This window comes from Rousettus aegyptiacus, unplaced genomic scaffold (assembly GCF_014176215.1).
Source record: "Rousettus aegyptiacus isolate mRouAeg1 unplaced genomic scaffold, mRouAeg1.p scaffold_m13_p_1, whole genome shotgun sequence".
Lineage (NCBI taxonomy): Eukaryota > Metazoa > Chordata > Mammalia > Chiroptera > Pteropodidae > Rousettus > Rousettus aegyptiacus.
Genome location: NW_023416284.1, coordinates 107885115 through 107909863, shown reverse-complemented (window position 1 = coordinate 107909863; position 24749 = coordinate 107885115). Strand labels below are relative to the sequence as shown.

Genomic DNA, 24749 nt, shown 5'->3' with positions numbered 1-24749 from the left:
GTGTTTTACCAAGGTCTGCAGTCTTGACTGAGGCCTCCTGCCTGAAACAGAAGGGAGACACTCGCCCACTCACTACCCATGGCAGGAGGGGCTGCGTGGGTTCCTTACACACTCTATTTCTTGATTATTAACAACCCAGCATATTGATAACACCACGATGACACGATTTAAAAAGTAAGGCTTTCCCTGAAGTCCATTAGAAAGCAGCAAGCCACAATTCATATCTGGTCAAAATAAAAATCGCCGGCCCCTGTCACTGCTTCACTGCCTTGAGGCATTTGGGGGCCCTCCATTCTCTCTCTCTATATATAATTTAAATTTTGAAAACACCTATCAATTTTAGGCAAGTATTTGTCTTATCCTTCTTAACCAAATGACGGACACTGGTATTTCTTTTGCTGGTTTATGTCATTTTAAAAATATGATACACATTTTTAAATTATCTTTAAATTTTGTCATAAGGGTAAAAGGCATAAGCCAATAGCTGGTGAAAGCAAATAATGCTTGAGCAAAAATACTGCAAAAATATCAACAGATTTGTGTATATACAGAACTTAATGATGCCCTGTTAGATTAAATACTTAGTTCCCACTCCTATCACGTTAACATCCAAATATAACATCCTGTTGAAAGGGTCTGACTATAAAACCTCCTAGTTTCTATTGATTTAGAACAGCAAGGATAATGTGAATGTACAGGTGTTACAACAAGAACAAATGCCAAATTTTTGAACCTTTCAAAATTCAAAATTATTTTAAACAACATATACAAAATAATAGCCTTTCTGAGGTAATGTTTCCCCGTAACTTTAAACTATTGAAAATAAAGAACTTGAACATTATAAGCAGACACTATGGATCTGCTAATTAAAGTGCCACTCTATAAAAAGCATGCTGAGTCTGAGAGGTGAGAGAACAGAGCCTCAGGCTCAAAATCCTGGCCTGTCCCTCAATAAACAGCTGCATTTGCTCTGCTGAGGTGCTTTACACTGTATCTCAATTTCCCCTAAAATGAATATAATCATATCTACTATGGCAATTATGGCATAATATATTTTCCTTTCAAGTTAAGAGAACCAATTTTGTGCCTTATTTCCTTGAGACAACCAACCCCTGTCCCTAAGCACAGATAGGTACAAGTAGTACATGTTGCTACAAAATGCTATTATTCACAAGTCATCCCCACTGCAAATAGATGGTGAGCTGCTGGCATTGGCCAACTTTGAACTAACCATACACTGTCCAGAATGGGTGATCAATGGGACAACGAGGAATAGAACACAAAGAAACAGCTTTGACTATAGACTCTCACCTCCCATATAAGCCCAAACTTCAGAGTGTAATCTGGGCTAGTCATTCTCAGTTCAGAGACTCATTTACTGATTCTAGAATGAAACTGTGGGTTGGCCTTCATCAGTAGCTTGCCTTAGATAGTTCCAGACCAAATGCAGAATCCTACCAGCCCACTTCAGAATGTGGTTCTCCAGTCTGTTCTAGAAACAGTTGGTGTACAGGATCCAGCCAAATGCAGATTTAGATCAGAGGCATTAATACAAAAGTAAATGAATAAATGAATAAATGAATGATCTCCCTTCCCTAGTCTTTCAGAATATAGCATCTTCAATAGAGACTTCAAGATATTGCCTTTCCCATCAACCTAATCAATGCAAACATCTCTGCATCTCTTACAGCACCTAAAAAAGAATATGGTGGTGAGATGAGTTAGGAGTAGGTAATTTGAACCCAATTTTGTCTGCTTCAGAGGCCAGGCTCTTAATCACTAGGCCAAGAGAAACAAGGAAACCCAAACTCTACATATATTTATTAGCCACTTCAGTTAAAACATGATTTCACAGGAACAAAAGAGAATATCAGATATATTTAATACCTTTACAAACTGACAAAAATTAGACACTTAAGATATAATCTGAGAATTACTAACCTTTAATATTCCTACTATTAATTACATCAGCTGACTATATGACACATATTGTTGAGTGCTTTCTAAGAATTAACTTTATGGATGAGAAAACTAAGGTACAGAGAGGGAACTCCGACAAGGTCTCACACTACTAAGGAGTCTGCACTTTTAATCACCATCTTCTGCAATGTCTCACTCTTCAGTTAACTTTGTGAATAGGTAGTACGTTAATATATATGTAAAACTAAGCAGTTATAAGTTTTCTCTCACCTTTGTCCCTCATCTACCAGGTTTCCCACTACTGAGACCCTCCTCATGGGAAATCACCTTTTTAGTTACTTCTGTATTCATCCAGAGTTTTCTTTTATGCAAATGAAAGAAAAGGTCTTCTCCTCTTTTTCACGTGAAAGGTAATATCCTAAACACATCTGGTACTTTGCTTTCCTCACAAAACAGATTTTTGTCTTGTTTCTTAGCTGTACATACCATTATTATTTTTTAAATTACATAGTATCTCACTGCCTATATGTACCTTAACTTTTTTAAGCACTACCTTATTAAATGCTATTTTACCCTTCGATTTTAATTAAATTAAATTTCTATGCAATACTGTCAGAATGACCTCATCCTTATCCCGCAAAAAAAAACATGATTTTCTCTTCTTCCTGTCACACCCACCTTTTCTACCACCAAGGAGGGTAAAAACGAACACCTAAAATTGGTGCCATATGTATGCTCCTGCAGAAAAAGAGTGTGTTGAAGCGTTTCTTCCCAGTACACTAATGCTTAATGCTCTACACAGTTCATGATGATAGCAGGGACCATAGTGACACTCAAGTCAGTCAGAATGTAGGCCAACTGTATTTTTAGGATTCTATTTCAGGGACTGGGTAAGTGGCTACTTTAAAGAATTGACATCAGTTTTCTACTACATTTAAAAAAAAACTCTTCATATACTTGGATTTTTTTTTTTCCAATTTAGTGGTCAAAATCATTAAGGAGAATAAAATAAATTAAGGTAGCCCAAGCAAACAAATGGCAGTACACTATAAAGCCATTAAAATATAAACTCTATGAACACTTACGGCAATAATATTTGGAGAAAACAATATTGATGGGGATAGGGGGCATTGTTTAACATTCATAGTATTTTTTTTTTTTAATGCCAAGTAGTATTTAAGAACTCTCTAGTTGCAAATTTCCTTAAGGTGGCTTTGTTCTAAAAATTTTTCTAAAAATTTTTATTTACGTTTTTGAAACAATAAATATGTTATAAAAACTCCCAGGCCTCAAAAAACATTAAATATGATAGTAGTTTTCAAAACGATTTATTCCTCTTAGGCAGCATGCACTAACACAATATAGGTAAGCAGCCTAGGACAACGTCTTATTAGCAAGGGCCACGTGGCTCCTTAATTCAAGCCCACTCAAATTAAGGTCACCAACCCCAAGGGTAGCAGACAGAAAATCAGACCTACATGCTCTACTTCAATCTGCCAGAGAACCCAGAGCTTATCTACTGGTTCTACCTTTATTAGCACACTATCATAAATAAATGTTTAATGACTGACAACTATGTTTTAGGCACTGTGCAAGTCCATTAGATATATTCCTTATGCTTTAAAAATGCTATTTTTTTGAGGAAAAATTTTTAAGTAAATAGTTTTGATACATAGGCTAACTTTTTTTTTTTTTTTTTTTTGAGAATATTCTTTCTTTTATAGCAAGGATATAGAATCTCATGGAGATAGATAGGCAAGTAAAGACAAAGCAGTATGCTGCCAGACAGAAGCAGAGGCTTCCCAGATCCTCGGAATTCTCCATTAGATCTCAATAGGGTTTTTGTATCCTCCCAACCTTTACTCCAACTCCATATCACCTGAATACTCTGGAAGCTCTGGCTACGTGTACCTTCCTGAACACCAGGTAACTGAGACAAAATGAATGCAGCACATTACTCTTAAGGTTATGTTACAGCATATTTCTGGTAAGAATAAACCAGGTATAGTATCGCCTTCCAGCAGTACTAGGCTTCAAGTCTGTCTAAGGTCCATACATTTCTTTTTTTTCATTGAGATCGATTTCACAGAGTACAAAATTCACCTTTTTAATGTGCGCAATTCAGTCGTTTTTAGTATATTCACAAGGTTGTACAAAGATCACCGCTACCTAATTCCAGAAAATTTTCATCACCCCAAAAGAACCTGCATACCCATCAGAAGTCATTCCTTAACTTCACCCTGCCCCGCTACCCCCGATCCCAGCCCCAGTCACTGGCAACCACTAATCTAACTTCTTTCCCTATGGGTTTGCTTATATTGGACCTTTAATACAAATGGAATCATACAATGTGTGGTCTTTTCTGCCTGGTTTCTTTTACTTAACATGCGTTCAAGGTTTATCAATATTGTAGAATTTATCAGTACCTCCTTACTTTTCATGGCTGAATAATATTCTATTATATGGATATACCACATTTTGTTTATCAGTTCAACTGCTGATGAAAAATCTGAGTTGTTTCTACCTTTTGGCTATGAACATTCATGAACAAGTTTTTATGTAGACATACGCTTTCAATTTTCTTGGGTATATACACCTAGGAATGAAACTGCTGGGTCATATGGTAACTATGTTCAACTTTTTGAGGAAGGACCTACTTCCTCCAATGAGGGACTGCATCATTTTACATTCCGACCATCAATGTATGAGGGTTGCAATTTCTCCACATTCTCACCAACATTTGTTATTGTTCATCGTTTCGATTACAGTCATCTAGTGGGTGTGAAGTGGTGTATCACTGTGGTTATGATTTGCATTTATCTGATGACTAATGATGTTCATCTTTTCACATGCTTATCGCCATTTATAAATTTTCTTTGGACAAATGTCGATTCAAATCTGTTGCCTATTTTTATTTTTTAATTTTTTTTAGATGAGGCAACCCTTGGTTGACAGATTGAAAGGCACTTGTCAGCTTACGATTCCTTATTTTTTTTATTTTTTATGCCTACAGCACCTGGTTTTCCTGGGTGGTCTCCCGTCCAAGTACTAACCAGGCCCAACTCTGCTTAGCTTCCGAAATCAGACAGGATCAGGCTTGTTCAGGGTAGCAATGGCCAGGTTGTCTTTTTATTGTTGAGTTGTAAGACCTTTTTATATATTCTAGATATGAGACCCTTTCTCAGATACGATTTGCAAATATTTTCTCCCATCTGTAGGTTGTCTTTTTTCACTTTCTTAATAGTGTCCTTTGATGCATAGAAGCCTTTAATTTTGATGAAGTCCAATTTACCCATGTTTTTTTTTGTTCTGTTGTGTGGGCTTTTGGTGCCATATCTAAGAAACCAATGCCTAATGTCACAAAGATTTACCCTTATGCTTTCTTATGTGTTTTAACTCTTATAGTTTGGTCCCTATTCCATTTAGAGTTACTTTATGTACATAAAGTAGGGGTGTAACTTAATTCTTTTGTATATGGATGGATATTCAGTTGTCCCAATAGCATTTGTTGAAAAGACTATTTTTCCTCATTGAATTGCTTTAGCACTCTTGTCAAAATAATTTAACTATAAATACAAAGGTCTATTTGTGAATTTTCAATTCTATTCCATTGATCTGTAGGTCTATCCTTACACTAGTACCACACAGTCTTGATTATTATAGCATTGTAGTTAAGTTTGAAATGTGAAAGTGTGAGTTCTCCAACTCTGCTCTTCTTTATTAACTTTGCTTTGGCTATTTGGGTCTCCTTTATTTCCATATTAATTTTATTCATCAATTCCTGCAAAAAAAAAAGCCAGTTAGGATTTTCATGGAATGGAATTCTATCTTTAATCAATCTGTGGAGTATTACTATCTTAACAATATTAAGTCTTCCAACACATAAACAAAAGACGTTACTCCATTTATTTAGGTCTTCTTTAACTTTTTTCAATAATGTTTTATAATTTACAGTGTATGTATTATACATCTCTTCAGTTAAATTATTCCTATTTCATTCATTTTGATCCTTCATAAATGGAACTGTTTTCTTAATTTATTTTCTGAATTGTTCAATGCTACTTTATAGAAGAAACACAACTCATTTTTGCACATTAATCTTATATCCTACAATCTTAATAAATTCATATATTAGTTCTAATAGTTGTTGTGGCTTCCTTAGTATTCTCTCTATATAAGATCATGTCCATTTGTAGGCTAACTCATTTTTTAAAAGTAAAAACTACAGTGTGTGATTTACTTGAGTAGAAATTGATACAACTGATCTCAAGAAAAATATTCTTCAGTATTAAAATGCTCTTTTGAAAGACAAATTCATTCACACATTATACCAATACTTAAAAACTCCTTAAAGCAAAATTATCCTTCCTGGTTTATCAGTGAGACCATTCAAGTGTTTTTAGTGGTAAGTATATTAAAAAGTCACTGTCTAAAGGACAGTTTTCAAGGGCATCTCTGAAACACTGATTTTACTCAGACACTTCTCCAAAAGCCAATCCAGACCTGGAATTAGACTCTCTACGACCTGAGTGAATGCTTCCCTTTTGCTCGACTGCTGCCTTCCCATGTTAGCTGGCATCCTCAGTGATATATAAAGTCATTTACTTCATTTTACCTCAACTTTTTCTAAAAGAGATTTAATGAGACCTTTTAAAAAATGTAAACATGCAAAAAGTTTCATGAAACAAAAAATTAGGGACATGGAAGAGAGGAAGAAACTAATGTGCTCACTGTGAGGCATCATGCAGTGAAGAAAATGTAGCTTCCTCAATGAAGAAGCTAAGTTTAAATCCCAGCTCCACAACCCACCAGTGACACAAACCTGAGCAGATTATTTATCCTCATTTTACAAAGCTAATAAAGCTCAGGATGGTTAATGCTAACCTTATGAGTGCAGGTGCTGTAAAGAGACAGTGTGTGTGCCTAACAGAGCACCCACCCCTCTGTAAATGCCAGCGACACCTCTCCCCTCAACTCCTTATGTCCCTTCACCACGTGGATATTAACATAGCTCCTCTCACTGATCACTGAAATTAGTTTTGAGCTTTCTGGCAACAAAAACAAAAGGAAGTATGATAATGTTAGAACTGTTATTAAAAGAAAGAAGCTTACCAGTTCTTATGGTGAGGTACTTTTTTTCCCCTTAAAAATATATATTTTAAAAATCTCTTCTCAATATTCCTTATATTGAGGAAATAAAGCAATACTGGTAGACAACAATTATTCTTCATTAGAAGGTTTTAAAGCAATGAAAGCAGGGGTTTTTTTTGGTAGATGTTTCTGTATATTGACTTTTCCCACAGCCTGAGTATACAACAGTAAGTCAAAAAAAGTGACAGTCCAGGAATAAGCTAATGTGGTCTTAGTACAAAGCTTCCAGAACCCAACTGGATTGCAGGGGGAAAGCTAGCAGGGCAGGAGGTAACACTGTGTGCCTTGTCACACATATATGTCCAGTATGTCAGAGTAACACCAGGTTCAGTACAAACACAAAGAAAGTTTTACAACGGATATCTCCCCGCCCCCAGACACTCCGAACACCCCCCCCCACCCCCGCCCTGTTTCAGGGGACAAGGTGATCAAAGTATGCACACCAATTACACATACAATTAAACACTGAAGAACTAGACTTCTGTGCACAAAGGACTAAATTGCTTATTGTGTGGGAAATAAAGGGGAAGGTCAGGGAACCTGGGAACTTGGGACCTATTTCATCTCTTCCAATCACTGGAGAAGGCTTGACAAAAAAGGTAGATTTTTTTTTTTCAGTCATTAAGTAAGAAAAATTTTCAGCCAGTTTGGGAAAAAAAAGCTGGTAAAAAATTTTAAGGTTCACTTTCATGAAAGGCTTTGAAAGTTTGGGCAGAGCTCAGTGGGATCTATATCACAGTAAAACCTTCACATCATGTGCTGCTACAAGAAACAAGAACTATCAAGCATCTGAAACAGTGGTCTCCAAACTTAACTTGAAAAAATATTTGCAGCAGACTTTTTAAGGCAAATATTATATGCAACATCAGTACAAAAAAAATTTAAAAGCTAATAATAGAGCTGTGCTAATGCAAACAGAATCGGCAGGGACCACCCACCAGATCACTGGTTCACATGCTCCACAACGTCCAGGAGGGACTTCGGCAGGGTCCCTGGGGCCCAACAAAGCAGAGCTTGAGAACCACTGGTCTGAAGCTTAACTGACTCCCAAACATGCTTTTCTAGAATGGTGGTTCCCCACACATTTAAGAGTATGACTTTCATATTCTCATATTCTGAACATATAAATCCGTATATTTATTTTTAAAATACATAAATGTACTATATACCAACATATTGTATACATTATAAATTAGTCAAAAAATTTTAAATAGATAAAACAAAAAAAAATGTTTTTAAAATATTTTATTCAAGATCCAAAAATCTTTTTGACTCATTAGTGAGAGCAATGGTATTGAAAATACTGTATTATGTATTAAATCTTTCTTGTTTTAAATTTGGAGATAAAACAATTGTTTCTAAATTGTTTTTGATACTTGCTTTAATGGCTGTAATAGATGAAAAAGATACTTCACAAAGTTGCACTGATCCAAAAGAACCGCATCATCACCTTCATTTATTAAATCATCGCACTAATTTTATAAAAATTTCCTCCAATTATGGAAAGGTCTTTGCCGGAATTCAGCTGATAAACTACCTTCTTCCTTGATGTCATTCACTTGTTCATGAAGACTATTGAGAAGGTGTTACATTTTTGTATTTTTAACAAAAGGTTTAAAAATTCCACTGAAGTCGAGTTAGTTTCTCAGCGTTAAATATCACCTTTACTTTGAAGGACTAAGGTGCTGATGTGCCATCACAGAAGAGGGTTAGCAAATTTGGGACACTTTTAGTAAAAGAAAAATGTGTGACTTTGCATGACAGTAGGCAGTATTCCTCTGTGTGGTTCAAAAGATTTCATGATCATTCCTCATCTCATTACAAAGTATTATACAGATTCTATTATTTGAGAAACTTGCTTTATCAAGTAACCATACTCATGGTTGCCTGGCGTGTAGCTAGTACAAGGTATGAACGCAACACTTTTCAGTGCACTGAAAGCACAACAACCAGTGTGATCTTCCAGTACACACCCAAGTATTCACAAATAATATGTGTGCACTCAAGTATTCAAGATAGTTGCATGTGTGGCTATTGTGCACTGAGGCGTCCAGGGAAGCTGCAGCAAGCCTACAGGAGCACCATAGAATATTTTGCATCTGAAGGAGACACAGCACTACTCAAAATCTGTCAGACACCATGGGGACTACTAGCTCAGGTAATTCAATTTTACATTAGCTAGCACTACATCCCTTTTAAGGACATCTTATCTTTGCAAGTTGGGTTTTCAGCGATTGCTGTGATAAAAGATAGTAACCAGGTGAAAAATCAATATAGAAAAGGAAATCAGGTAGTTTAAGAAGCTGAGTAGTGGTTGACAGGTACCCACATCCCATAGTAAACTGGGTATATTAAGAATGAAATAAAAATATTTATTCTTTCAATTTGTGTGTGTTACTTTTTTCAAACAGCTATGTGGTTGTTAGAACAAAAATACTTACCATCAAGTTGTTTAGCCCTAACTACTTAAAAATCAAACTACTAGGTATCTCTAGGGACAGTAAGAAAAAGTTATTAAGCCCTTAAGGGTCTTAGGAACTGTCTTATGGTGATGGTGGGGGGAGTAGTGCAAACGCACGGGACTGGGACCAGGAGAGCTGTGCTCCAGTCTCAACTCTGCCATCAATTCTGAAACACTCTTCAGAGTAACTGACTGTGGGCAAATCTAACACACAATGGGACAGATGCTGGCAAGTGCCCCAGCTTCAAGGTACTACAAGTGTGTCCTACCTAAAGGTTTTGCTCTCTTCTCCAGGCTGGACACTCCTGCCCATCCTGAGGGTGCCAGAGTGTTTGAGATATCCACAGCTTTCCCAATGAATGCTAGCTACTCTGCTAGGAGTCAAAAGGCCCACAATAAGACTCATTTGATCAATTTTTGCAAAGTCAATTTTTGCAAAAACTCTACTTAAGAATCCACAAAGAACAGTAAGTATCAATCATTCAAGTGGCCATTTCATGTCCTTTCAAATTTTTTAGAATATCAAATATTTGCACCTTATTTACAAAACCATACTATCTGTTAAAAAGTTGTTTTGCTACTAAATATGTGGTTCAATATTCTAGAGAAAAACTACTTGGGAATCCTTTGGCAAACTGAAGAATCTTTTCTAAGAAGGAAATTAAATTTCAAATAACAATTTGCTTAAATATAATATACTTATGCATATATGAGATTTCCTCGACAATTCACCATTTCAATTTTCAAGTATCTTTTCAGCATGGTCTAGAACACTAAAGGTGCCTAATCTTCTCCAAAGAGAAGTTCGTTCTTTGTTTCTACTAAGTGCAAACAGGCTGTTGCTTTAGCATGCATACATCTTTAATCCAGCAGGTAGAAGTCATGGAGTCTCTTGCTATAACAAAAATTATTAATAACTAGGAAGAGGAAACTCTCTAGTTCCTATTTAATTCCACAAATTAACCTAATAAGAATTAGTTGATTCACTTACTTGACCCCTATATTCTTACTTCCTGGGTTATTATTTACTACACTGTTCAAGCTCAAAGTGGCATTATTTTACAATCAGTATACATAAGGCTATAATAGTCATACGAGCTGATTAAATCAAAACACATACCCAAAACCCACTATCCTTATTATTGATAGAAAATGAAGATACATGAGAAATCCTAAACATTGACAAAAACAGGTACAGGTATTAACAGAAAGGATAAAGTAAAAAATATTGTAATTTGTTGTAAAATGATTATTAAATAACATTTTCCAATGAAACAACACAGCAGGGATTTAATGAAAACACATTTTCTCTCAAAACATTAAACCTTTTTAAAAAGAAATGAACCAGGGGACAAAAAGGGCAGTGATTAGCTGAGAAAGAATGGGAGAAAGGGTGCAAGGGAATTATATTCCAGAGACCGGAGGAGCAGGAGGGAGACAGCATCAGTTTAGGTATTTAAATGACTATTACATTAATTAAAAGCATATAAAATCTGACACAGCAAAAGTGAAGTGTAAGTGTATGAAATCCAGAGTAAAACACTGTTGTTTCCTCTGCAACTGATACCATAAACTCAGGATGAGCTGGAAGCTTCTTGTCCCCTTCCTCTCCTAAGAGCTAAAGGGCACAATTCTTAATCAGAAAATCTATTTACATAATGGTAAAAAATCAGTGTGCACCTCAGAAAAAACATGGACTTGCTGGCTGAAACATAATCAGCCAGTTGTGTTCTGCCTACACAGGAGAGAAATGAGGGGGCAATGTTGACAGTTAAAAACTTCTGGAGACCTCTGGAAGGAGAAACTTTGCAGAACAGACAGCAGATCTATCAGATACATTGTCGTTCTCAAAAGTAAGTGTCTGTTTTGTCTTAGAACTTAGGCAGGACAGGTAAACACAAGGGAAACCCTTTATGATACCAGTGAACACAGGCCCAGGAAGTTAGGCCAGCCACGTTGGGCTTTTAGGTGGTAAAGCATGAGCCACCGTCTGATTTAAGCCACCGTATGTCCTGGAGGTATAAAAAAGATCCGCTAAAATAATTCAATTAATTAATCTCTGAGAACGCATAACAGAACCATTTATTCATCAACATATATTTCAAAGGATTTTATTTCTTGCCATGGCTGTCCTCCCAGACTTATAAGTCAGTAACATGGAAATGTGCCCATCCCATTCCACCCCTCTCCCAATCCGTGCCTGCTCTCCAAACACACCGTCCTTACTCCCTATTCTCAAGTCTACTGCGCACAAACACTGGCAGACGCAGCTGTTATTTTCAGGTCAGGTACTCTAAGTTTTTAACGGAGTCTTTCATTGGTTCTCTTCTCTAGCATGGTTTAAAATTACTAAGAGTGGTAGTATCTAACTGTATTTACTAACCACCATGCATAACACATGCTATTTTGCTTAAATTAAATACTTTGGAATCCATCAGTTTAAAGAGAACTTCCATACAAATTAGGTGTTTTACCAGTAACAAGTAGTGACATCCTTTTTTAAATTAATTTATTTTTTTATGGTGACAATGGTTAATGAAAACCAGTAAGTTTCAGCTGGATACTTTAATGGTAAGGCATATATAATATTTACACTGTGTTCGCAACATCTTTTTTAACCATTAAAATTTAGGGGCTATTGAATGTAAAGACTCAGGAGTCTAGTTATGATCTTTCTTGAGGGTAATACTGAAGATTGGGTAAACGGCCTTCGGAGTAGAAAAATAAGGGCCATACAAGGACAGGAGGATGGAGCAGATGATATATATGCCCTTTCCCCCTGATATATACAAACTTGACATGAAAACTTACTTGCCAATATTTTCAGGTAGGGACTGCAATGAGATGTCATTTACAGAAAGACATGTCAAGTTCTGTAACTCAGGAAAGCTTTCTGGTAACCTGAAATGAAAAGATATGTTGTTAACTGAAAAATAAAAGTATACACATAGTGTATATGAAACATAATTATAATGATTTCTTGTATATGCTAATTGAAATAACATTATATATAGCATGTTTGCCTTGTCTTCCTAGATATCATACACTTATAAAGAGAAAAACCCAAAGAGTTGGTCTACCTAGAAGTACAGGGGTATGATCAGTACTTGTTGATAGGGTGATCCAAAAATAATTAAAGAGAAGAAATATGCAAGTTCTAAGAATAACGGGGGAAAAAACGTTGAGACAATACTTAGTGCTCTGTGAAAGAAAATGATAGTCGCTGTAGCTGAAAGTGCCTAAGAGTGAAAATACTTCATTGATTAGCAGAAAATAAAGAGAAATTTTAGCCCATAAGATTATAATAAAACACAAGATAGCTGCTCGGCAAAGTTTTTCTTCCTGCAAAATACCCAGAGCAAAGCTAGAGATTACTTAGAATTGATCGGCTGACAGTCAATTGCCACTTTCTTAATATTTTTCTTTTAATTTGACGTAACATGCCAATCACTTGAGATAATTATATGTTTCACTATATTCTACACAAAAGGACATTTTTTATACTTCCTTTAAACTACTGAATACCGAATTTTCAAAATAAATTATTTAAAAACTTACAAAGAAAGTTTACTTTCAGTATTTCTATGGTTACCAGTATTTAAGGAAGAAAAAAAAATAATAACTGAAGGCAAAAAGATCTCACTGCATCTGAAATGTTGAAGGTCCTTATAAATCTGCTAATATAAACAACAGAACACATAACTCATTTTTGAGCTGGTCGGGGGAGGACTTCTTGTTTTAATAATAGTCTCTACAGTCTTCCATTTCTTTCCTTTTTCCAATTTCCTTTTTAAGAAAAACAAATCCTAAGGTACTGTTTGACATTTAATATTGATAATTCCAAACTTCAAAACCAAATGCAGGCCCTGCAAGATGATAGTATTAATGAGAGTTTTCATAATCATTGAAATACACTCTTAGTAATGGTTTTTACAAAGGTAAGGTAAAACCTCTTCCATAGAGTAATAGAGGTAAATTTTACTTATTATTAAAAAGGTGCAACTTATCTTTTCTGCCTGTTTTTACTGGAAAGTATATATGATTTTATAATTTTAAAACTGGCTAAAATTATCTTAAATATTTTTAAAAATGTATTTTTAAATAGCCAATTTTCTTTTTACTGGCTTTTAACATTAGGAGTCAAACTAGTATGAAGTGTTGAGGAAGCACAGACTCTAGGTTAGGAGAAAGGAATTCTAGTCTGACACTGCTCAGAGGCTGCATGATCTGGAAAGGTCATTTAACTTCTTTGAGCTTCAGTTTCTTCAGTCATAAAATAAGTAGGTCAAGCTAAATAATTGTTAAGGTCCTTTCAACTCATAGATATTGTCTTAATTCTTAAAACAGTGCACCTGCCAAGTTAAAAAGGATTTACTTTAAGAAACCTGCCAAATATGAAGCCAGGTAAAACCCAGTAAATCCTCATATAATGTGGGTGTGTTCTAGGTGAGAGAGTTTCGAGACGATGGTAAAATCATATGTTGGCAGACATTATAAAAAGAAAACTAAAGAAGTAGAAAAGGGGATTAAGCAACTGAATGGATAAAAAAACTCACAGGTAGCGTAATGACTACTATTTCCCGGCTAATTCTACTAGCCCTCTTAAGGATAAACAGCTTAGTTGAGTTCAACATTTACTGAGTGTTTACTTCATTCCAGAAATTATAACAGGTTTGGAGATACAACAATAAATAATAGAAGAATACAAGTTAACAGTCTAGTTGGGGAGTTTTGGTCAAAGCAGTAACTTAAATGTAAATTTCAAGTGTTATGAAATAAGTATGCACAGAGTACTACGGAAGACCAGAGGAGAAGGGGACCATGGGGATTAAACAAGACATGTGGTGCTAGAGCTGTACCTTAAAGGAGGGTGAAAAGGGCTGGTATCATCAAAGAGAGGGAGGTGTGAAATGAATAACCTACGAGCACCTTATTACAGCAAGTACAACATCTGACACAGACAACTGAGGGCAATGAAGGTGGAAAGGGAGACCAAAGTCGAATAGGGGTGTGTGAGGCTTGCATTGCACATCGAGCAGCTCAGACTTCCTCTAAGTGGAAAAGGAGCCACTGAGAGGCTTGAAGAAGGACAACTCTATGAAAGATGGTTAAGGAAGTGCATAGACTTGAGGATCACAGTGAGTTAGAAAGATATTAGGTTGAAGATTACTAGATCTATTTTTTCATAAAAATAAATGTCATTAACTTAACCACTAAAATTCAAGAGAGAAGCCAGGAATATTTTTAAAAACATGTTTATTTCTTGAGAATAAGCAGATATGAAAAAAAAACAAAATTAAACAAGGTATTCTCCAGCACTTCATACCCAAGAAGCCCCAAGCAATTTTGAAATGGGTGAGATGAATCCTAAATATTAATTTAGTCTTTATTTTCCTATATCCTTAAAAAAAAAAGGGGGGTAGTGAAAAGGGAAGAGAAGGAAGAGTATCTTTCTCCTGAGGCTGTTTACATAGTCTTGAGAAATTTTAGAAATGGATCCACCTGGCCCAGAGAAACGTCTGGAACAGACTCTCTCTAGGGCTGTCTATGCATTGCTGTGCGGGCATACAGAAGCTTAGAAGCCAGTGGTCAGTGGGCCCAAGATTGAACTGGGAATCACAAGGAGGGGCTCACAATAATATCATTCAGCTATGCCCAGGCAGCGTGTAGTGTCATACTAGGAAGGGCAAAGCTGGACTCAGTAGTAAAACAGTGACAGGTGGCTTTATTTAGAGAGATAAATCCAAAGCAATCCTCACAGCTATTGCCAAAGTAAAGAAATAATCATGTCAGTGGAGGTTTTTTATTTGTTTTTTGTTGTTGTTGTTGTTTTTTAAAAGAAGAGTTAGAGGAAAGAAGAGATGTTAAATATGTTTCATTCTTGGAGTGGAAGAAACACCTCTAATAAGACTTCTCCTTGGATAATTATGGGGTAAGCTCTATGGGAGTTCAGAACTCAGTCTTATCCCACAAGATAAGATGCATCAATAGGGGATTTATAAACTACTCCAATTCTTCATACTGCTTCAGAAATGCACTCTTCACTCCTGTATTATATCGTCTGTTGTGCCTCCCCTTATCCCTTAACATCTTTTCAATGTTCTATCAATAGCACAGTGTGCCTTTTAATTGTACAGTGCTACTTATAAGTAAATATCTGTGAAGGTCAACCATCCTTGATAAAGACGGCAATTTATATATGTACCTTCAGGATTGGTGACCTGGTTGTGTATCTTGGTTGGTTCTCAAAATAAATAAATAAATAAATAAAAAATACCCTTAATACACAGACAGAAAAACAAGCAGAAAGTTTACCTTGTCAGTGGGTTTCCACTGAAGTCTGCTATCTGTAGTGCTTTACAGAATGATATGCTTTCTGGAATTTCAGGAATATCTGTAGAAGGAAAAAAAAAAAAGTCTAGCATTTACACCACTGTCAAGTTTTCATCGTCCTCAAAAGGGACCACAGTCACAGAGAATGGAAATCACAATCTCTATTCAAATGTGGCATAGATTTCTAAAGTGTTTTTCTATATCTATCTTATATTTGCTTTCCTAATAGAAGACAATGTGCTCTTAACAGAAGCCCATTAAAGGAAAATATTCAAAACAACAACAAATACCAAGTCCTACCACCCAATCAAGTCATTGATGGTATTCCGTTGCAATTCTCATTAGGCTTTTTTCTCCTTATGTTTTCATATGGCTGTATCAGTACAAAGGATTCTAAAGAATGCGCTTTTAAATTATAGATTTTCTTCCAGTTATAAACATAACAATTTGGAAAATACAGTGAAGTCCAAACAAGAAAATAAAACCTACCAACAATCCCATCGCCCAGAGATAATGTTTTATTCTGATGTATTTTTTTAGTTGTATTGTCATTTTCATTTTCAATTTCTCTCTCTCCTCTCTCCCCCGCCCCACACACACAAAAAACGATGCATGTATAAATTCTATTTCAAAATATTAGGTTCACACTGATTATAGAGTTTTTCCACTTTACATAACTTTACAAACTTTTCCCCCAACATTATTTTTTCAAATAGTTTGCCATTCTTAAGAGCAGAAGATCCAATCCACTGCACATATTTTCATACTTCATTTAATCAATCCCCCGTTGCTGGACATTTAGGTTGTTTCTAGGTTCCTGATGTTATAATTATATTTTGTCCATTTCTGATTATTTCTTTAGGCCAAGCTCCCAGAAGTGTAATTACTGTGTCAAAGGCATTAACATCTCCACAGCACTTGATAAATACTGTTAAACTGCTTGACAGGGGGGCAAATTATACATGTTTATACTTCCATCAGCCAGTACAAAGTGCCCAATTCAACATCTCTCCCCTTCCTCTTTTTCTCTTACATTAGAAAAACTGCCAGAGTTATTGGTAAAACATTCTGGCAAGATTTTGTTTTATATTCCTTTTATTACTGCTGATGCTGGATATTTCCCCCATGTTCACTGGCAACAAAAGATTGTGATTTTGAAACAACCAAAATTGTTTTCTTAAATTCCTCTTTCTCTTTGTACAAAAGCTGAGGTTATAGCTTTTAGGGCTTGAAAAGGTTAGTTTATAACATTTAATTTCAAGAATACATTTATTTTGGGCACATTAACATTAAGAAGGGCTAAAATAGAAAAGGTTCTCTTGGTCCCATGCTGTTTCTTCCACCAGTTCAACAAATGCAAGCTGAGCCAAAACATACCTAATATTTCTAAATTGGGGGTGGCAGTGAGAAGGGAAAAACAAAGGGAAAAATGAATGCCCTGGTCCAACAACCTCAAAGTAATCAGAAGCTACATAAAAGCTTTTAGTTCACATTTAGACTTGTGGTGACATTCTCCTCACACGAGTGAAGAACAAACACTAGTTTGATAAATATTATATATATATGTATGTATATGTGTGTGTGTGTGTGTGTGTGTGTGTGTGTGTGTGTGTGTGTATAAAATCTTGTCCACAGTTGAGTCTGGAATGGATTAAGACATGCAAACATTTGTGGGCCCTGAGGTCCAAATATAGTGGTAGACCCTTTACATAAATTACCTTATTTAATCTCAATATAAATTATTTTAATTTATAAATAACTATAAAATGGACATTAAGGCTCAGAAAGATGAAGTGGTGTGCCCATTATTTTAGGCCTATTTCACACTGATGTCATGGCACTGTAATGCTTAAAAATGAGTGAACATACATGAACCCATTACAGGATTAGCACTGCTGTCTATCCAGGGAAGTGAGGCAATGGCATGCCACACCTTGCCTTGGTCTGAAAGGTTCTGGTTGGCCTGTGCACTCCATGACAGTCCCTCTTCTGCCACTACTTCGGGTCTTTGTGAGCAGCTTTCATAAGACTGATAAGAGAGGTGCAAGTGCTGCATCTGTCACCTCACGAGTACCAAAGAAGTTCAAGCAGGACACTAAAATACAAGTTTTAGAGCAGCTTGCTGCTCTATTCAAGAAAAAGAGCAAGGAAGCAGAAAAAGAAGACAGGCATGTCAATTAGGTAGAAGTCTCTGATATCTCTCAGAGCATCATAAACATCACTGAAACTTGGGAAGATGGGCCTACCAAGGAAATAAGTGAATAGTGGCTCTAAGAAACTCTGGTTGTGGCTGGTCTGGAGTTTGTAGATCTGAGGATAGAAGCAACTGCCAGAGAACACTCAATCCAGACAGAGCTGACCAAGAGGTTTGGTTTATAGGAAAGGAAGGAACTCCCTCCTTAGGCTAACCTAATAGTATATATAGAAGAAGGAGCAGATCAGCAAAAAGAAGATAGGTCTCCTGACTAAAGACCATTTCTTTCCACCATATGCATGCTCCTAACTTAACTAAGAAGAATGCATTTACCTGGAAAAATAAGAGCTTTAGGAAATGAAGGTAACCATTTTGTTTGAAGAGTCCTGATTACTGGTTTGCTTTAGGTTACTAAGGATATTAGAATAGAAAACTGAGGAAGGGAAAAATCTACTTACCCTTGAATACCCAGCTAAAATGTCACATCCTTGGGCACACTTTCCTTAGCCCCCAAGATTAGGTTGGATTCTCCTGTTCTCAAGTTCCTTGGGTTTCACCTTTGTGAGATCTGCTACACTTTTAATTAATAGCTATTTGGTAACAGTTAATCTCCCTTACTAACCTCCAAGCTCATTTGGAAGAATGACCATATTGTTCTTATCTCTGGCTATTTCCCCAAAGCTGACACAGTACTTTAAGAGTCATGAAACACCCTTAGAAGATAGGTATTATCTTCATTTTACCAGTAAGAAAACTGCTTAGTCTCAGGTCTCTTACAAGAAAGAAATAGTATAAAGCTTGTAGGCTGCTGGCAGCTGAAATTTCCTTTATCCAACTTCCAAATGTTTTACTCAGGACAAATTGAGGATTAAGACTAAATATCTAAAAACACACACACACGCATACACACACATACCTTCTCGATGAGGCCTAAGCTGACCACCTACCTCATTTTAAAAAATTGTAATTTGAATCTTTTCTCCTGCACCTTCGCTCTTACCACTTAACACCCAATTTCCAAATCCTCATATTCTTTATTTTTCTGAACCACCTTGTCCTGTCCACTCCAATTATCATCAACCAATTTTAGGCCCCAATCATCTTGAAAAATGAATCACTGATAAATATATATATATATATATATATATATATATATATATCATATCATATCATATCTAAAGTGCTACAGAAGCTCAGAGAAGGGACAAAACTAAACAAAGGACATTTATGCTTTAAAACCAAACAAATAAGAGCAGACGAGAAGCATAGGCATGAATGTGATATTGGATGCAAAGTGAGGAAAAAGGTGTACCCTGAGGAATGACAGTATAGTTTGCCTGAGCTTTAGGATGCCAATATTGGAGTATCTGGGGATAAAGCTAGAAAGATCTCAATAGCAGATTACCAAAACCCAAGCTGACCTGTTTACACTTAATCTAACAGACAAGGAGTTTCCTCCTCTATAAAAAGGAGATAACCATACCTCTAGCTTAGAGGTTATCATAAGAATAAAGGAGAGTAGTACAAATTAAAGCACATGGCACACTCTATTTGACCTCTTTTGTTAATATTGGGTGAGGAAGCAGTAGAGGGGACCACTGTTTTCCATTCAAGGCCAAATAATTTAAAGAAGAGTAGCGTTATTAATAGCGATGAGTGGATTTAGAGGCTTTTGCTGTCGTATTAACTATAATAACATAATAAATATATATAACTTATAACAAATAGATTATAATTATACAATGATTAAGCACTGAATAAGTACCTATTTACATATAAACATTAGAAATAATTTCTATTTTCATCTAGTTATGTCTACTTGCCAACATTCAGCTTAGTTCAAGCTTCTACATGAGGTGAAACAAAAAAAATTTTTTATCACATTTTTCATTAATTAAAACTAGTTTTGTCTCAAGTATGTCCAAGAATAAAAGCATAAAATTTGTATTTACAAAATGTCTGAGAATGATTGTAAAATTAAGTAATCCTTTCCCTATAACTTTCGTGAGATAGTCTTTAATTTAGATCCACTGTAAGCTATCATTATTTCTGAATCAGAATTGCTTTGAATTAGTGAGACATAGCTGTACTACAAAAATAAAAGTACCAAATCAGTAGTTTACCAATATAACCATTATTACAGCCTGTATCCCAGAAAGAGATAATCAGGCCTTAACACCATCAGTGCAAAACTCTTTTTCAACGCCACCAGGAAAATGATAATTAGCCCAAAGCCTTCTGAGATAGAATGTAGCTTTCACTACAGATACTGTCATTTGAAAAGTGATTTAAAAGAATAACATTCCCTGCCCTTCCTGGCACTCATTTCTTGGCATCTATGTTTGATAAACACATCCAGCTGAAATTCCACCCTTCCTTACCACTACCCCCGCACAAGTGCCACAAAGGCTTGGTCTACATTCTTTTATAGGGAATCAGGGATATCTTCTTCCCATGTGCCCAGAATTCTCCAAGTGGACCACGCCCGTTCCTCAAAAGCTATCCTCATTTTAGGGCCACTACTATAATGGAGACGGACTGGACTAAGTGACCTCTCGGGTTCTTCTAAGTATATGTGAGTTCAGAAACTTCCAGGGAACTTCCTTTCATGCGGGACTGTGCACAGCTAGCCTGCTTCATGTATGATCACAGCCCCGTGCATAGCACAAGTCCTTCCCAAATAAATTAACTACTCGCTGGCTTTTATTCTCATTCTATATAAAGAGTCATCTCTTCTTGTGGGTTCAAGATCTATCTGATACTAACCCGTTATAATAGTAGGTTCTCTCCATTGAGAGTACCATGAAATGCTAAGAAAACAAGTCTTACATATTTTTGTGGCTATTCTCTAAGATTAACTAATTAATAGTGCTTGAAAATGGAAAGATAAAGGTGACTAGAAATGCTTAAAGAAAGCAAATTATTACCTCCAGCTATTAATCTGTCTTTTTGTAAAACCGCAAAGAATAACATTTTAAATCTTACGACATATCATATGGATGGTTAGGAAGCTGAAATTTTATTATTGCAAAGAGGGCAAGAGCTATGTAAGTAATCATTTACACTTATTGCGTCAGCACTACTATCCCCACAGCAAGGTGACTGTGCTAGCTTAATTAGTACAAGGTGCTAACAAGGTCAAGGGCCTGGACGCAGTCCAAGCGTAGGCTACTCTCCTTTGCTTGGTTCCAGTCTCACTGCACTCTGAGGACCCTTTACGTTAAAATTTGATTTAAAAACAACAACAACAAAAAACAGACAACAGCTGAGCCTTACTGAGCGTGTACTAAATGTCAGGCATGATTTTAAGCACTTCCCCACAAATTAGCTCATTTAAATCTTCACGGCTCTAAGAAAGTTACCGTTATTTCCATTCTCTGAATGAGGAATTAAGGCACCAAATGGTAAGGGCCTAGTCAAGTTTACAAGCTACCGTATGGGAGGGCCAGGATTTGAACCTAGGCCTTCTCACCCCAGAGCCTGCGCTCTTCACCATAAAGTTATGGTGTCTCTAAAAATAATGAGTGAGGTAAGAGAAACCAGAAAACTCAACCCAAGTGCCCTACTACTGCTACGAACCACAGACGTGTGCCACTTGTGAAAGACAAGGATAAGGCCATCCCTGAATCTTCAGAAGCTCAGTGGAAGAGAGGCAAGGGGAAGGTATACCATCCCATCTGACCTCTTACAACATGTCTAAACTTTTTCTTTACCTAAGTGTTATGATTAAACAAAGCCACACTAATACTTTATGTCCAAGAAAACATAATAAAAATATCAAAGTAACAAAGAAGAAACTTTAAAGTTTAACTCTGTGCTGTGGCTAATCTTTACCAATTTTGGATTATGGCTTAGTATAGAAATTAAGTATAGTATTTGATTAAGTACATAATATGAAAAACATTTCAGTTATTTCTTAACGTAGTTCCTACAAAAGAAGAGAAAGAATATAATTAGCACTACCAACAAAAAGGTAATGTGGTGTCATAAAATTTCAATTAAATCTTCCCTGAATCCCTTCAAATACATTAGGCCTCACAGAGTGCCCAATAGTTAGTTCTTTAAAGCACTTTGCTCAAAGGTATATAAAGTTTACTACAGAAATTTACTCAGTAGCTTGCTTCCCCACTAGATGTACCCTCCTCCAGTTCAGGGATCAGATCTATATTGTTCTTCGATGTATTTAGCACAGGGCAGGCCCTTAGCAGGCATTTAGCGATACTTACAAATTGCTCTAGACCTGGAATCAGAAGATAGATTCCAGGCCAGCATCCTCACTTAACTTAGGTAAACTTCAACTGCTCTGAATCTCCACTTGTTCATAAAAGAGGTGTTTGAGTTCTCACTGCCTCATCGACCAGGGCTATTGAGAGGTAGAATGAGATAATGTGCATGATAACTCAGTAAAGCACACAAATGCAAAGGACTAAAAGAGAGCAGAGGAAGGCAACCCCGCCCCACATTGGTACAGACAGGTTTTGTATCAACACATGGAGTTTGGGGCATATACTTTCCTGCCCTCTTCTCATCCCCAATATTTATTCAGACCAGAGGGGGGAAAAAATATCATCAAGAACTCTGTCAGTATAGAAAGAACTGAGTCTTTAAATGTCTCTTTTGTTATTAGCATCCAATCTTAGACAAAGAAATGCATCTTTGTCTAAGTACCTCAGTGCCACATCACTGATGTTAAACCAAATCAAAGACAAACTAAAAATAATATAGCTTAAACAAACAGTATCAACACAAAGAAAGCCACTAACTGTCCCGAAAAGAGATCCAGGGACAGAGAATGACTCGAACAGGAATCCAGCAATTCGCAGGTGTGCACATGGGTATCAGACTGCTAACTGACCCTAAGCTTGGCATCGACATTCAGTAAGCTGCTTCAAGACTTGCTCAAGATGAACAACTTCCCAATTAGAGTTTAATTACATTTGTGTTTCTGGTCTATAAAGAGAAAATGTTTAAGAAATGACCTATAAGAAAGCCCACTTGGGTTTTCCTTCTTACGAAACTATCAACATTTATATTGAGGACCTTCTATATTTAATGATGTTAAAATGCTGTGGAGTATCACAAGAGCAAAATACAAGATTATAAAGAACTCGGTCCTCCTGCACTGTCCCTTCCTATTAGAGAAAAATTGACTTAGTAGATTAACATTCTTGCCCACACACTGAATTCTCCAAATGCTACAGCAACTCCTGGTAAGAAACTGTGCACCGAGATCACCCTGGCCAATGCTGAGCTGACCCTTAGGCTTTAGCTGGCCACCACGGTATCGAGTGCATACACACATACACACACACACACCCCACACCGTCCTTTTGACCATATAGACACTTTATATTTTTTTAGCACAATATTTGTACTCTAGATGAAGATTTGAAACTGCTACCTGGCTGCCTATTGCTCAGAGAAGACTCTTGAAATTAATCACCCGACAATTGTTGTCACTGTTACCTTAAACACAAGTGGAAAGTCGTAGGCACTGAGAAAATAGCAGGGGACAAACTTGCAAACTTGGATCAAGAAAAGTGCCAGGCATGGCTCTGAAACACTCCCCTCCAAGTCCTGTTACACCACTTGATGATGGACTGTAAATAAAAAGAGCTGTCATTTTTGAGGGCCTATTATATACAAGGTATTGCAACTGACATTTTGCACCCATCTTCTCTAATCTTTACAACAAATACTGAGATAGTAGTAGTCCCATTAACAGATGCAGAAGCAGTGTCGGAAACATTAAGTAAATTCTCCAAGGTCACTCTGCTGACATGTGGAAGAGCACGGCTCTGAATTTCCAGTCCATCTGCTTCACGGTCATGGAAGACTGTGAAGTAACTGTTGAGACACAGTATTCATGGTTGGCAAGATGAGGAAAATGGAAAGAAGGTGATACAGTTTTCTGATCATGAAGTCTAATTTACCTATTCATGAGAACTGTTGTTTAATCAGAGATTATATCCTGACTAGGAGGTTAAATAAAATCTTTGTCTTTTACTAAATGATAATGATAGTCTTTCTTATATAAAATAGTTGGCAATTCTGTGTCACAATCTCATTTAAAAAATTCAACTGCTTGCTCCATTAAACCTAAAAGCCTGAGAACCTGAGCTAGAGTATGCCTTCAAAATGTCTGGCCATTAGAGGGAGAAAGGGGGGGTTTATAACTTGAGAAGAACGAGGTCATTGTGTTTGGGTTGGACTTGTTTGTTTGGAATATCTGCACAGCACAGTGACCGGAGGAGTTAGAAGTGGGATTGAAGAAAGCTATGAAAATTCATTCCCATCTTTGCTCAGAAAGAAACAAGGAGGGCAGCACACGGTGTGAGGGGAAGACTGGAGAGTGAAGACTTCAGAACCCTGGCTATATGGAAGGGACAGAGAGGAACCTGGCACCAGCAGGCTGCTGATGATGTAAGAAAGCTCATAAATTGAGAATAGGCTCATGGGATGAGATGCCCCAATCCACAGCAGAGGTGAATGACAAAATCCACAGTCTTAAGAAGGAAATGAGTGCCATAATATGAAACATTCCCAACCAAAAAAAAAAAAAAAAAAAAAAAAATGAACGCTGCATCTTCTAGACAATGCGGCATGGAGGGAGGGAGAGAGGGATAACAGGAGGGTCGCTCTGGCATTATGTGTAAAAACCATGAATAGAGATCTGGCCAAAGACAGAAT

The 24749-nt window shown here is 36.5% G+C and overlaps 1 protein-coding gene across 1 annotated transcript in view; it reads right to left on the bottom strand.

Moving 5' to 3' along the window:
• LRRC1 (leucine rich repeat containing 1) overlaps nucleotides 1-24749 on the bottom strand; it is a 115852-nt gene that overhangs the window by 29892 nt on the left and 61211 nt on the right. Inside the window, exons 3-4 of the mRNA XM_016153878.2 lie at nucleotides 15848-15926; nucleotides 12344-12433 (exon numbers count right to left, since the gene is read on the bottom strand). Coding sequence (XP_016009364.1) covers nucleotides 12344-12433; nucleotides 15848-15926 — 169 coding nt within the window. The remainder of the gene's footprint in view (nucleotides 1-12343; nucleotides 12434-15847; nucleotides 15927-24749) is intronic.